General features: G+C 51.8%; 1 protein-coding gene across 1 annotated transcript in view; it reads right to left on the bottom strand.

Moving 5' to 3' along the window:
- The window catches only part of IL13RA1 (interleukin 13 receptor subunit alpha 1), a 52825-nt gene extending 49200 nt beyond the window's left edge, over positions 1-3625 (bottom strand). The window contains exon 1 of the mRNA XM_032844781.1: positions 3386-3625. Coding sequence (XP_032700672.1) covers positions 3386-3467 — 82 coding nt within the window. The 5' untranslated portion in view covers positions 3468-3625. The remainder of the gene's footprint in view (positions 1-3385) is intronic.
- Positions 3626-14024: the final 10399 nt, after the last annotated feature.

The following is a 14024-nucleotide window of genomic DNA, read 5'->3' as shown; positions in this document are numbered from 1 at the left end:
TGGACCCGTCTGTGGGACAGAACAAGTCAGACATCGAATTTCAACTACTTCTTTTTTTTTAATATTTTTATTTTTATTTATTTGACAGAGATCACAAGTAGGCAGACAGGCAGGCAGAGAGAGGAAAGGGGGAGAAGCAGTCTCCCTGCTGAGCAGGGAGCCCGATGCGGGGCTCAATCCCAGGACCCTGGGATCATGACCCGAGCCGAAGGCAGAGGCTTTAACCCGCTGAGCCACCCAGGCGCCCCTCAACTACTTCTTTTTAAAGGTTGATCATTGCCTTCAGAAAGGGGAATGGGCAGGCGGGAGGGACTCAAGTGGGTCACCCCTCCCCCCGCCCCCCGACTCAGACCTCGAGTGAGTCTGTACAGTTACCTAGCACAGTGTCCCATTCTACTTAGGACACAGACCGTGCTCTTTCTAATAAGGCGTGTTGCTTGGCGATTCGTTTTTGCTCCCTCCTATTCCATCCCAGGAGCTGGCAGAGGCATGCCTATTCCCGGAAAAGTTAAGGAAATCACAGTCATAAATGAGTCACCGCCTCCTTCCCTTACATCTAGTCAGTCATCAATGTCTATCCCTTTCTTCTTGTAACGACTCTCTTAATCATTCCAACCACACCAGCATGCTCTGCTGGGCCCCGTGAGGCAGGCTGACACCAGTTAAATCACAGCCCCAGACAGGAGGCATTCACAACACATCCGTCTAGGGGACATCTTCAACCCCAGAGCCCCGTGTAGCTTTATACTCCAGCGATTCCTGTCACCCGGGGAAGTCTTCATGCTTGCTTCTCCTCCGCTGTCATTTCCCCCCACACTGTGCCCCGCTCAGGGCCTTCATGGGCAAACGAAACTCTTCTGCCTGGACTGACTTTGCCAACGCACCCTCCTGCCCAGCCGGGCTGCTCGTTGCCCACAGAGGGAGCAAGACCCTCTCCCCCACACTCCTGCGTCTAGGCTCCTGCTGGTCTCCCCCACCTAGGAAGAACTTCTCCACCCACTCGGATTCCCCCCATCCTGAAGGTCTAGCTCAAGTTTTTACCACTTCCATGCAACTGCCAGCCCTCACAGCTCTCCGTCTTCCGGATGCCTACAGTGCTTAGGGTTTGAACCATATGCCATGGCAATTATAAAGCGAGTCTCCAATACACAATCAATCACTTCATAACCGATGACCTTATACAACCGTTCAGGGTTTCCAACCAGTCCTGCCCTGCAGCTCTGGGAGGTGCTCAGCTCCTCTCCCAGCCAAGGACCCCCCCTCCCTTCGACAGAGGGAGGCACTGAATACCATGGTCAAGAGCGTGACCTCTGGAGTCAGACCACGTACCCCACGAGACCTGGAGCAAGGCTCTGAACCTCACCATGCCTCAGCTACCTCATGTACAAAGTGGGGACTCACAGCAGTGCCCACAGCATAGGTTTTGTGTAAAGATGAAATGAAACAACGTAAGCAGAAACACTCAGAACACTGCCCTACACAGAGTATCTTAAACAGTATATAAAGGCTAGTTGTGGTTATTAACGCATGGCACCACATGGCCCAGCAGCCCGAAGAGACTAAACAAAGCCAGTAACCAAATCATATTTATGAACACAGAGAAGCTTAGAGCTAGGAAGGGCCCTCAGAATTTACGGATCAGAAAACTGCCACGTGAGCACGGGGAAATGATCAGCCCAGAGCCCCACAGCTGGGAAATGTCAGAGCATGAAAACTTGAGTCCCGTTTTGTTTTGTTTTTCCTTCACCACATCTCCTTGCGAGTCTCTCAGTATTTCTAATGGGAAAAGAGCTTCTGTATTCTAAGTTACCAAGTTCGCAATGAACCGCTGAGACAAAATGTGATTAAGTGGGGGTGGCAGGGGATGATCTAGAAGGCCAGCTGTTGTTTCAGGTGTGTGTGTGGGGGGGAGTCTGTAGGAGGGAAGGTGTTGGGGCAGGACGGTGAAAATCAGGACCCTAATGAGTGGGATGACCCTCAACCAGTCCCTTCCTTTCTCTGGACTGAGCTTCCACATATGGAAGCGATCCCCATCCCCTCCTGAACTGGAAGCAGGTGGCGGGAGGGGGGGGGGGTAGCAAGGGTTAGGCTGAACCCTCTAAGGTTCTCCACGAACCCCCAGAGCCTGGCTCAGGACTAAACAACGCAGAAGCTTGAATAATTATTAACTGGAAACCTCAAACCTGCCTGCGGCCTCCACTCTAAATGCCACCTTTCAGTAAAGGCTTCCCGCTTCACCCTATCTATAATGGCAAACCCCTTCTCTGCTTCGTTTTTCTTGATTGTACTTGGCGCCATCTGACATACCTGATATTTTACTTCCCGCCTCCCCCCGCCCCCGGAGGCCTCTGCCAATAGCACAGAAGCGTACAGCGCAGGGGCTTCGTCTGCGGCACTCACCGCCCCCTCCCATCCTCAGCCCCTAGAACACCACCTGGCACAGAGCGGACTGCATTCGTTGTGTTGACTGAATCAATAGAGGGCATCGAGATTGCCCAATCAGCATTTCAACTTGGGTTTCAAAGCACCACGCACTGGTGAAAAGGCAATGGGCAAACTGTGGGTGTTTGTGTCAATATGGTAATAAAAGCTCTCTAATTTGGAGCTGCTATTGTCACCCAACGTGACCAGGCCACTGGAGCAGGGAGCTGTCCGGGAGGAAGTCATTCTACTCTTCCCGGCAGAACTCTGCCCGGTTGATTAATGAAAAGTTGCCGCACAGGGTGAGGGGTACACACGAACCCGCGGGAGTACCCTGGCAACTTTCCTGTAAACCGACAATTATTTCCAAATATAAGGGTCATTAAAGAAACAAGGCGTGCACCCGGATGCTGCTCCGGGTTTCCAAACGGATTTCTCAAAATCCAGAGGAAGCCGTAGCCCTCACGTCCCTTATTCTCCGAGGACCCGGGTCTTCCGGAGCTCCTTTCAACTCCACCCCCGCACTCGACAGGCGGGGTCCCGGGCAAGGAGACCCGGGGCGATTCCCCGCTTGCCCGGACCTCGGTCGCCGACTCCACCGCCTCCAGGCCCCCTCATCCCCACCCGGGTGACCGGCCGGGTCCCGGCCCGCCGCCCTCCGACACCGCGGGCAAACTTCTCTCCCGCGCCTGGGCCCCGAGCTCCCCAGCTCTTCCCGACGACGCGAGGGAAGTGAGGCGGCGAGTCGTCGTCCCGCTCCGCCACCGCCGCCACCGCCGCCCGCGACCTGGGAATGCCCCGTCGCTCCCGCCCCCCGCCCCTCGAACGGGGCGCCGCAGGCTGCGGTCCCCGAGCACCGATCGTCGTGAGGTGATCGCCCCCCGCCCCCGCCCCCCAGCGCCCTCCCTCGCCGCAGCACCCCGGCCCCCCTCGGCCGCCGCCCCGAGCCCGCGGCCGCACTCACCGGTGGGCGCGGCGACCGCGCCGCCGCCGCCGGCGCAGAGCAACAGCGCCCACAGCCCGCAGAGCCGCGCCGGCCGCGCCATGCAGCCCCTCTCGTCGGAGCCCGGCCGGGCGGCGAGGCTCCGCAGTCTCCGCCTCCTTCGCTCCCTCTCCCACTTCCCGGCTCCACCGCCCCGAGAGACTGGAGACCGGCGCAGACCGGAAAGGCCGCTCCGCCCACCCGCCGCAGGTAACCCGAGCCGCGAGCCGCGGGCGGAGGGGGCGGGGCGCCGGGGCCCCCGCACCTCCCGCGCCTCGCGCCGCGTCACACCTGGCCCTGCCGCCGCCGCCCCACCGCCCCGCCGCCGCCGCCCCGCCGCCCCGCCGCCCCGCGCCGACCCCTCCGGAGACCGGGCTCGGCTCTGGCCAGACTGAACTTCCTCGAGCACGTCGCGGCCCAGCCCAGGCGCCCGCCGGTCCCGCCCTCCGCGCGCCCGCGCCAGCCCCGGCCGGCGCCGCCTGTGCGCGCGGACCTGCGGGGCCGGGGTCGCGGGGTGCTGGGCTTCCCCGCCTCCAACTATCCCCCGCCCCCAACCCGGGCACCGCGGCAGGGCCACCGACCGGAAGGCGCCTCGGCCTCGGAGTCCGGAGACGCGGCTCCCAGTCGTCGGTCTCTGAGCAGCTGTTTGCAAAACTCTGATTCCAGACTTCTTAATCCCAACACCACCTCCCAGGGTGGGCCCGGGCCCAAGACCCAAGAGGGGACTTAGCGGGGGCGTGCTGGGCGAAAAGGCCGGAAGGTGTGTTGGAAAAGTGGTAATACATAATATTGAGACGGGGCTGGTGGTGGGGAACAAAATATTAAATGGGAACGACGGTGCCATACCATGTCCAGTACTTGCATTCTGAAAAGCACACAACCAACTTTCTAGGTATTTCTTTTTCATGGGTTTAGAGCCAGAAGGTGAGTCAGAAGGACACACGTTGAACACAGAAAGTGGGTGACTACGAAGGTCAATGAGGCTGCGGATGGAGGAGAAAGGGAACCCCTGTTTCTTGTTGCTGCTGTAACCAATTACCGTATGTGTGGTGACTTGAGATGGGTTTTTTTTAGAGTTCTGCAGGTCAGAAGTCTCACTGGGCCAAAATCAAGGCATGAGCAGAGCTGTGCTCTTTCTGGAGGTTCTGAGAGAGAAGCAGTGTTTAGCTTCTCCAGGCGGCCCATGCCGCTGCTCAGGTCACTTCTCTTGACTCAGGCCCTCCTGCTGCATTTTTTCATTAATAAAAACCTTCGTGATTAGATTGGACCTACCAGATAATCCTCATGTCAAAATCCTTCACTGAATCGCATTTACGGAGTCCCTTTTGCCATATAAAGTCACATATCCACAGTTGGCTGGGACCAGGGCATGGAGATCTTTGGGGAGGGGTGTTACTCTCTCACCAGCCCCCCAAAAAGGATCACATCTCGATACATGATGAAACCCACTAACGTAGGTGTATTTCGGTTGAATTAAGCCAATGTATACAGAAATCTGTTGCCAAAAAATACAGCAGTCAAAATGCTGACAACACACCTAGTCTCCTTTAACATATTGGAAACAAAGGCCTCACTCTGAGAATTATGGCCCTCAAGTTCAAAAAATATTTGCTGTCCTTCCAGGAACTGGGGGAGCCACTAATTAAAAGCAGGCCCTGCCAGCAAAGAGCTGCCATTAGTGTGTGGGGCTCCCATAAGGACAAAAGCAAGGAACTATGGGGCACAAAGAAGGGGCGCCTTCTGGGACAGAAGGGGCAAAGGAGGCTTCCAGGAGGCAGGCCTGCCTGCATGGAATCTCGAGATAAGTCTTGCGTTCAAGGTTCAGAATCCCTCCTTGTCTGCATGTGTTACTGAACAACATTGTGGTTATGAAAACACTCTGTAAACTATGGAAGCTGGTAGAACAGAGATATTACTGCTATTTCTAAATCCCCCTGCAAATAGGCCAGCCAGTCTCTAACCTAAGACCCCTTCCCCCCACCCCCCGTCACCATCACCACACACATACACTTGTTGACATTTGCTCTAAACATTATACAACAAGTTTATAATAACATTTCCAAAAGGATTATGTCATCGGCCTTTTATAAAGTCTCCACTTGGAACAGGAGCCCCTGGGGACTGGCTTAGTGCCATCGTGGGCACTATCTGGCATAGACTGAGCGAGTGCCTAATGAAATGAAGTGTAATGGCAGCAAATGATTAGCAAAACAAGGGTCACGACTTGTCATTAGCCTCCAGAAAAGGCCCTGAGAATTGTGAGTGTGGTGAGGCAAAAGACAAAGGGCAGTGGCATGACCATAATAATACTGGGCTGCTGACCGTGAGTACAAGTGTTCTAGACAGTTCCACTTCCCCCTACCCTAAACGTCAAGCCACGTTTAAAAAAAAAAAAAAAGATATTTTGGAGGGAGTGGGGAGGCTTAGGAATGCTGTTTCTTCAACATCAATCTTTTATTTGTAAATTGTCTTGTACTTTTACTCAGAGAGCGTCTCAGATTGCATTAGCCCACTGCTCTGGTCTGTGCGAAGATGAAGACAAATGGACAGCTTTCTGGGAATTGCAATAAACACCTCTTATTTGGGCTTTGTGTAATCCGAGTCATGATGAGTCCACATCAAGTTTAGCTTTAATTCGTAATTCATTGAGCCCCTGATGATTTGGGTGTGAGATTACCCATCGTCTTTCTTTCCCCTTTGGCCCCGAGGTGGCTGGAACTCTGGACTCCCCCCTAGGTACCTCGGCCACTCCAGCTGGCTTTTTGGATCTTTACCCTTTTCACTAAGGCTTCCTCCTTTTTTGTGAGTGGAGTTAGAAAAGGGTACAAGCAAGAAAATAGCTGGGGGATGGGGGTGGGGAAGAGCAATGTTCCTCTTTCCAAAGTCAGGTCTCCTTCCAGGCAGTTAGAAACACCTTCCGGAATTTGTAAAGGACAGAGACGCCAGCATATATACCAAGGGCTTAACTAAGACTTCTGGCCCCTTAAATAAAAATCTCACGAAGGGTCTTCTGCCTTTTATCAGGCCCAAACCGAATAGGTACTCACCGCCACCACGGTGTGAAGAAAAAAAGGGAAACAGCAAATAGGGAATTTCCCTTCTTCTGACACTAAGCCATGGCTCCCTGCAAGGGTTGATTTGTCCTCCTCAGGGGACATTTGGCAATGTCTGGAGATATTTTTGGCTGTCCCCACTTGGGGTAGGGGTGGTGTTACTGGTATCTAGTGGGTAGAGGTCAAGGATACTGCTAAACTGCACAGCCCCCCCACCACCCCAGCCAAGAATTATCCAGCTCAAGATGACCATGGTGCCGAAGTCAAGAAACCCTGAGCTCGTGTACTCTGTTATATTTGCACTTGGCCCCTAACCATCCATTGTCCTCGTGCCCACTGAGAATTAGTGAGAGGTTGACGCTCTAAGTGTTTAACCTTGACACGTTCCTTTCCTGCATGTGGTGTGCGCGTGGCTTCCCCGCCCAACCATCCAGCCGCGCAGTCCCTTCTATCACAAAACACCTCTCAGGTCAATTCTCCCCCTTCCTCGCCTCCACGGGTCTCTTCAGGTCCTTATGGCCTTGCCCTTATACAGTCGCAAGGGTCTGCACATCTCCCCTCCATGAGACGAATCTTCCGATGTGCAGATCTGATCATTTCTGATCATTTCACTCCCTGCTTCTTCTTTTTTTTTTAAGATTTTATTTATTTGACAGAGATCACAAGTAGGCAGAGAGGCAGGCAGAGAGAGAGGAAGGGAAGCAGGCTCCCCGCTGAGCAGAGAGCCCGATGCAGGGCTTGATCTCAGAACCCTGAGATCATGACCTGAGCCGAAGGCAGAGGCTTTAACCCACTGAGCCACCCAGGCGCCCCCACTCCCTGCTTCTTAAGGGACACCTTCTCGCCTCAGAGGCCACAGACAGTAGTCTGGCCATGCTTGCCTGCCGGCTTGCTTCTTCAGGGCGGCTTCCTCACATTTTTCACTGTCTCTTCACCAGCCGGGCTTCCCCAGTCCCTCGGCAGCCCAGCACTCTCAGCCAACAGGCCAGCTTTAGGCTCCAAGTCCCTCGCAGGCACTTTTGTTTGGCCCACATCGTGTTTAAATATATTTGGATTTAGATTCTAGACGTGAAAAAAAAAATCAGGAGATTTTACATGACACCCCAGATTTTCAGCTTCTCTTAAGCAATCAGAAGCTCTGGGGACGCCTGGGTGGCGCCATCAGTTAAGCGTCTGCCTTCAGCTCAGGTCATGATCCCAGAGCCCTGGGATCGAGTCCCGCATCCGGTTCCTTGCTCAGTGGGGAGTCTGCTTCTCCCTCTGCCTGCCGCTCCCCTGCTTGTGTGTACCCTCTCTCTCGCTCTCTTCCTCTGACAAATAAATAAATAGTATCTTAAAAGAAATAGAGATATCAGGAGTTCTGGTAACGTTGGACCTGTGTTCCATTGCACCAGCCGTCAGGAGGTGCCAATCAGGAGGTGCTATCTTATCAACGGGACATGTGCTGTCTGTCAGCACAGGCCCTATGCTCCTTGGCCTGGCCTGCTTCCCTCCCTACTTGCCTGACCCCGTTTGTCACCTCCAATGTTTTCTCTCTACAAACCTTCCCTCTTGCTGTTCTTTTTGCCCAGAAAGCTCTTCCGTTCCTCAGCCTTGCATTTTGTAACGTTCTTTAACCCCCCAATACAAAATTCTTTACGCTCACTTCTCCGTGGTGCCCATAGCACTCGACAGAGTCCTCTACTGTAGCAATTAACAGAGAGGTTTGTGCATGTGTCTAGAGCCACCGCGGGATTCGAGCTCCTGGAAGGCGGAGACACTGCCCAGGGTAACTCCAGGATTCTCACCTAGGAGGAGCTTTGGGGCAGTCTTCTGATTGGAAGGGACAACTACCAGGGGGGTTGTCCTGAAACCGTGGGCGTGCAGCAAGTGTGGACACGCCTCTCTTCCTTAGATTCTGAGTTTGTTCGGGTGGCTTGAGCAAGCGCTCTCTCTGGCACCAGGGAGAACGCAAAGTGGAATGTGACACGGTCAACGTCAGTGACATACCATGCTCTCGGGTCTGGGCTTCATTGACTTGGATGTTCTTGCTCTGCCGTAAGTGGTTTTCCTCTACGGGTTTAGTGATGCTCACTTCCAAGAGAGCGCCGTTTGCACAAGGGGCTCATGACCGGATCCTCTGGGTTTCGCCTAAGGCCAAGATGTGAGGTGCTGGGGTATCTGCCAGGGTCAATGTCCTGAAGCCAACTGACCTCTAGGTCTGCACACTTTACAGTGGTTATTGAATTGAGTCTTGGATTCAACAAGACACTCGTGTGCCCAGAACTCTCCACCATCCTCCAAGGCCTGACCCTGATCCACCTTTCCAACCTCTTCTCCTGCTGCTCTGCCCAAGGCACGTTCCTCCAGCCACACTGACCTTCTGGCCATTCCTCACAGGAGTCAAGTGCACTCCAGCCTCAAGGTCTTTGCCCCGCCCTGTTTCCTCTGCGAGTTGCTCCAGCCTCCCAGGATAGCCACACGTCTTACTCTGTCGCGTCATTTAGATGGCTCATCGAAGCCCGCTCTGGCCACCATTCGAAAATTTTAAGCCCCACCTGTACTTGCCTGCTAGCCCCCTTCCTGGGTCATTCCACCCCATTACCCCGGAATGTAAGCTCGGTGAGTGCAGGGCATGTTTTCTGGTTTGTTCCCAGCTCCATCCCCAGCACTCAGAACTGTACCAGACACCCAGTTCATCCTCAATAAATGTATGAATGCTTACATCACACTGTGCCAGGTGCTGCGAGGGATACCAACCAACCAACGAAAGGCAGCAGTTCATGTGCCTGCCCTTGAGAAATTTCCAGTCGAAGCTGCGGGAAGGTATAGAAAACAACGGGGGAAATGGAGCAAACAAATAAACAAACAGAAATGCTCAGAGAAAGGCAAGACGGACCAGTGTGATCGGAACTGCTTTGGAAGACTTCTTAGAATAGATGGGAACTGAACTAGACCTTGAAGGCTGACCAGAACTTGGGAGAGGCAGACAGAAAGAGAAAGAGAAATAAGTGAACAGCAGTCACTTTTATGGCTGGCTCTCAGAAGCAATAAGGAGCCACGGAAGACTTTTATCAGCAAGGTGGTGACATAAAAGTGACGCTGGGGAGATCTGGTTTTCTGAGATCAATGATCAAAACGTCCTTAATTCTTCACTGGAGGCCGGAAGGCTGGGAGAAGACTAGTCGAGGTGTTGGCAGTCAGGGACAAGGTCGACCTCCACCCAGCTTCCGGCTCCACCATCAGATCCCAGGGGCTGCGAGGCTGGTTCTTCCCTGGGCCCAGCTATTGGGGGGGGGGGGTTGCCGCTCTATGAAAAGAGGGTGCCCTCGGGGCCTGGCACCCCTATTCTTTCCTGCACCTCTTGAAAGCAGTCTATATCCTGCCCAGTCGCTCCATGGCATCACTCCCTTTGGGCTGCAAACTCTTCCGCTCTGGAATTGGCTCTGTTCCCCTTTCCAGCACTTGGGTCTCTGAAAGAGGAAGGGCTGCCATTTGCCCGCACCCAGGGCTCCTCCTTTGGCTTTTGGTTTGGTCTGGGGTGCTTTCATTGCCGCCACCACCCCAGCATCTCAGCGGGGATCTCCCACAACCTTTTAGCTGCACCCTCTCCCCACCGTGCCTGACCCTATGTAGGTCCTGTCCCCTCCCCTGGTCTAGTCTTCGCTCACTGTTGGCAGCGTTTCATAGCATCGTTACTGCCTCTTAGCCACTTAGCTAGCATCAGTGTCTGTCGTCTGTCTGTCCGTATCTCATCTGCTCAGCCTCCAGACTCCTCAGTTTAAAGATTCAAATGCCTCATTTGCATGTTAGTGCCCCACACCTTCTTGCCCTGAAAAGTCTCCATTGTTTGATCCACTTAAGCAGGCAGGGTAATTCACATTCAGCCTCGCCCTCATTCACGCAGCCTCTTTGAGGAGGAGGAGGGCATTTGCATAGCTGTGACTCTCACGGGAAATCCACACGCTAATTTGCACACACACCCCCACCCCGGGGTCGCTTTGCCTACCTGCCTGTTGGACAGGTCCCTAAACAAACAAGGGATTGAGAGCCTCAGTCTGGAAAACACTGGGCTGGCAGTGGGGGGGCAGGGGATGCATGGGAACAGCTAAACTCGTTGCACCCTCGCCCAAAAGTGTCCTATCTCTCCCAGATCCCCTCATCTGGATCGCCTTTTCTGACTGCACTAGTTAGAACCAGGCAACTACAGGACCGAAATCCGAAATCCGGCCTTGTCGCTGGCATCCCCAGGGCTGAGTGGGGGCTGCGTGCGCTCTGTGCTCAGAACAGAAGGCCAGCCTCCCCACTTCTCAGCCACAATAGCGAAGGCCAGTCATTTCACCTCTCTGCAGCCTCCGTTTCCAGGATGGCACCCCTGCTCTTGCAAATTTGATGAGGTTCGCTTTGTGACACAATGTAGAGTTTATTTTTGTCAGTGTTCCACAAGTGTTCAAGGAAGATGGATATCGTTGGCTCTGGAACAATGTGGGGGTTAGGGACGCCATCCCTGTGCGCTGTTGGAAATCTGCAAAGAGCTTTTGACGCCTCCTATGCTTAGCCTACTCTCCCCAAATAGTGTACTGTTGATGTGAGGCCTTACTGATGACATCAACAATCAATTAATACATGTTTTTGTATGTTCTCTGTATTATATACCATCTTCTCACGATAAAGTAATCTAGAGAAAAGAAAGTCTTATTGGGTAGGGGCGCCTGGGTGGCTCAGTCAGTTGGGTATCCGACTCTTGGGCTCAGCTCAGGTTTTCATCTGCCGGTAGTGAGTTCAAGCCCTGTGTTGGGTTCCACACTTGGTGTGGAAACTACTTTAAAAAAAAAGAGATAGAAAGGAAGGAAGGAAGGAAGGAAGGAAGGAAGGAAGGAAGAAAAGAAAACCTTATTAGGAAAATCTTTAGGAAGAGAAAATGTATTTACGGTACTCTGCTGTATTAGTTGAAAAAAATCCATGTACAAATGGGTCTGCACAGGTCAAACCCATGTTGTTCAAGGGACCCCTACTCTCAAGTTATGGGCCCTCAATGCTGACTGTGGTGTGTTCTGTGGTATGGATCAAGTTTGTGGATCATGTTGATCGAATTAATATTCTTGCTAATTTTATGGCATGCCTGGGTGGCTCAGTGGGTTAAGCCTCTGCCTTCAGCTCAGGTCATGATCCCGGGGTCCTGGGATCGAGGCCTACATCGGGCTCTCTGCTCAGCGGGGTGCCTGCTTCCCACTCCCCACCTCTGCCTACTTCTCTGCCTACTTGTGATCTCTCTCTGTCAAATAAATAAATAAAATCTTAAAAAAAAAATTTCTTGCTAATTTTTTTTTTTGTCTGTTGGACCTATCAGTTACTGAGAGACATGTTAAAAATCTTCCGTCATGATACTGGATGGTAGATTTGTCAAATTCTTTTTTTTTAAGATTTTATTTATGTATTTTAGAGAGATGGAGGGAGAGTGCAAGCAGAGAGAGGGACAGAGGGAGGAGAGAAAAAAATCTCAAGCAGACTCCCCACTGAGCCTGGAGCCCAGTGTGGGACTCGATGCCATGACCCTGAGACCATAACCTGAGTGGAAATGAAGAGTTGGACACTTAACCTACTGAGCCACCCAGGCGCCCTGGATTTGTCAAATTCTGTGTAGACTTTAGTTGTAATACATTTGTGCTTGTTTTTACGATCTAATTTTGTGCCATTTATCCCATTTTTTTTTTTATGTTTCTTTTTGTCCTTTCCTCTTCGACTTCTTTTCAATATTGGGATCCTGGGATTCTTTCTCTCATTACAAGGAGGTGTTTTATCTTTTGTAAAATAGGCATAATAGTAGTGCCTACCACAGGGTTTGTTGTAAGGATTAAACGAGACGAAGAAACTCACGCTGAAGGTTAATCCAGTGCCTAACATATAGTAAGCACTAATAAATGGGAACTATTATTAGAAGTCCTAGTACTCTATCATCTTTAGGGTTCCCTTGTGTCTTACGGTTCCCCTTCTATTGTTCTCCTTTCTGCTGACATTGTCCCATTTGTTCTCAGTCTTTTTTCTTTCATTTCTCCTTTACTGCCATTCAGTTTCCTGTTTCCTCTTACTCCTTCATCCCCAGGCGAGCTCCGTTTGTAAGTGGCAATGGCAATGGTAAAGCCCCTTAAGGAAGAGAGTCAGCAGGGAGGGGCTTGGTGGCCCAGCGAGGGCAGGGGCAAGACAGCAGTGCCTTGTCTACTTGTCTACTGAGTCCCATTCCTCAAAGGTGACAAAGATACCACCTAACATGAAGCCAGCCCTATGCGTCACTCTAGGTTGGCTCTGATGAAATCAGATCTGCTGCGATCATCAGTTTCTGTGAAGTGGGTACAAAGCCATAGAACTCGCCGCCTAGGGTCCAGCTGCATTCCCCAGTACAGCTGGAAACAGCTGGGTCCTCACGGTCCACTCTCAAGAAGGAGTCCTGCTGTGGGAGAGTGGGTGTCACCTCACTAGGAATTTGTATATGTACAAACCAGAACCTGGAAAGAGGAACCATTTCTGCTCAAACACATTGTGGTCAGAGGAAAATTTTGTCATCATTGTTGTGACAGAGCTGCAACTAAATTTAGCAAGCTGTGTATTTTTGTGTGTGTGTGCGTACATGATGCTTGGAGAAAGCGACACACGATGTTTCCGAAAAGCAAAAACTCCCCAGACCAAAAATGAAGCCCTCTTCTGATTTAGTATCTGATTGCCATGGCGATCCCTTAGTCCAGTTACTTCAGAGTTTGCTTTCTTTCAGTGTCCTTTGGAGCATGACATTCTTTTAAGAGAGACTGTGTCACTGGAGGAACATTGGCACTTGGTGGAGTTTTGGGTGTTTTTCTGTTCTCTGGTGGTTTCCACACTTGGATTGACATAAACAGAGGTGTTGAACTTCCATATTACGAAGGGGCCTCACTCAAAAATCTTTTTTTTTTTAAGATTTTTATTCATTTGAGAGAGAGAGAGAGCAGGGGAAGGGGCAGAGGGAGACAGAGAAGCAGACTCCCCACTGAGCGCAGAGCCCAATGGGCTGGATCCCAGGACCCTGAGATCATGAGCAAGTCAAAGTCAGATGCTCAACTGACTAAGCCACCCAGGCGCCCCTGAAGCTTCTTTAATACAAAAGTGCAATTCCAACTTTTGGTGTAGAGAAAATGCAATACATTTCTGGCTGTTAGCGTTGATAATCACAAATGCCTCTCTGTGATTCAGAAGTTCTGAAAAAACAGACGGTGTGTAGTGTGTTGGATCTGTCTTCCTGGAAACAGGAAACAGGAACAATTTAGTTTCTTGCAAGCCACAGAAAGGATATGGAGTAGTAGATGAGATAAACATGCTGCGGATAGGGGTACAAAGTGGGAAAAGGAACGGAGATGAGAGGGAGAGAGAGTTTTCCAATTTTAGTAGTCAGATAAATATTTGATTGAAGTGACTGTGAGTGAGTTTTACTTCCCTTAGCATGTTCCAGACCAGTGGAGCTCCAAATGTTTCATCTCAGGACCCCTTTAAACTCTTACAAATGATCCAGGACCCTAGGCTCTGTCTCAGACTTTACTTCCTGGGGAACCGAACCTATGACA

Source organism: Lontra canadensis, unplaced genomic scaffold (genome assembly GCF_010015895.1).
Source record: "Lontra canadensis isolate GAN:19392208 unplaced genomic scaffold, GSC_riverotter_1.0 scaffold155, whole genome shotgun sequence".
Lineage (NCBI taxonomy): Eukaryota > Metazoa > Chordata > Mammalia > Carnivora > Mustelidae > Lontra > Lontra canadensis.
The sequence above is the reverse complement of the archived record's forward strand: the minus strand, read 5'-3'. Positions and strand labels throughout refer to the sequence as shown.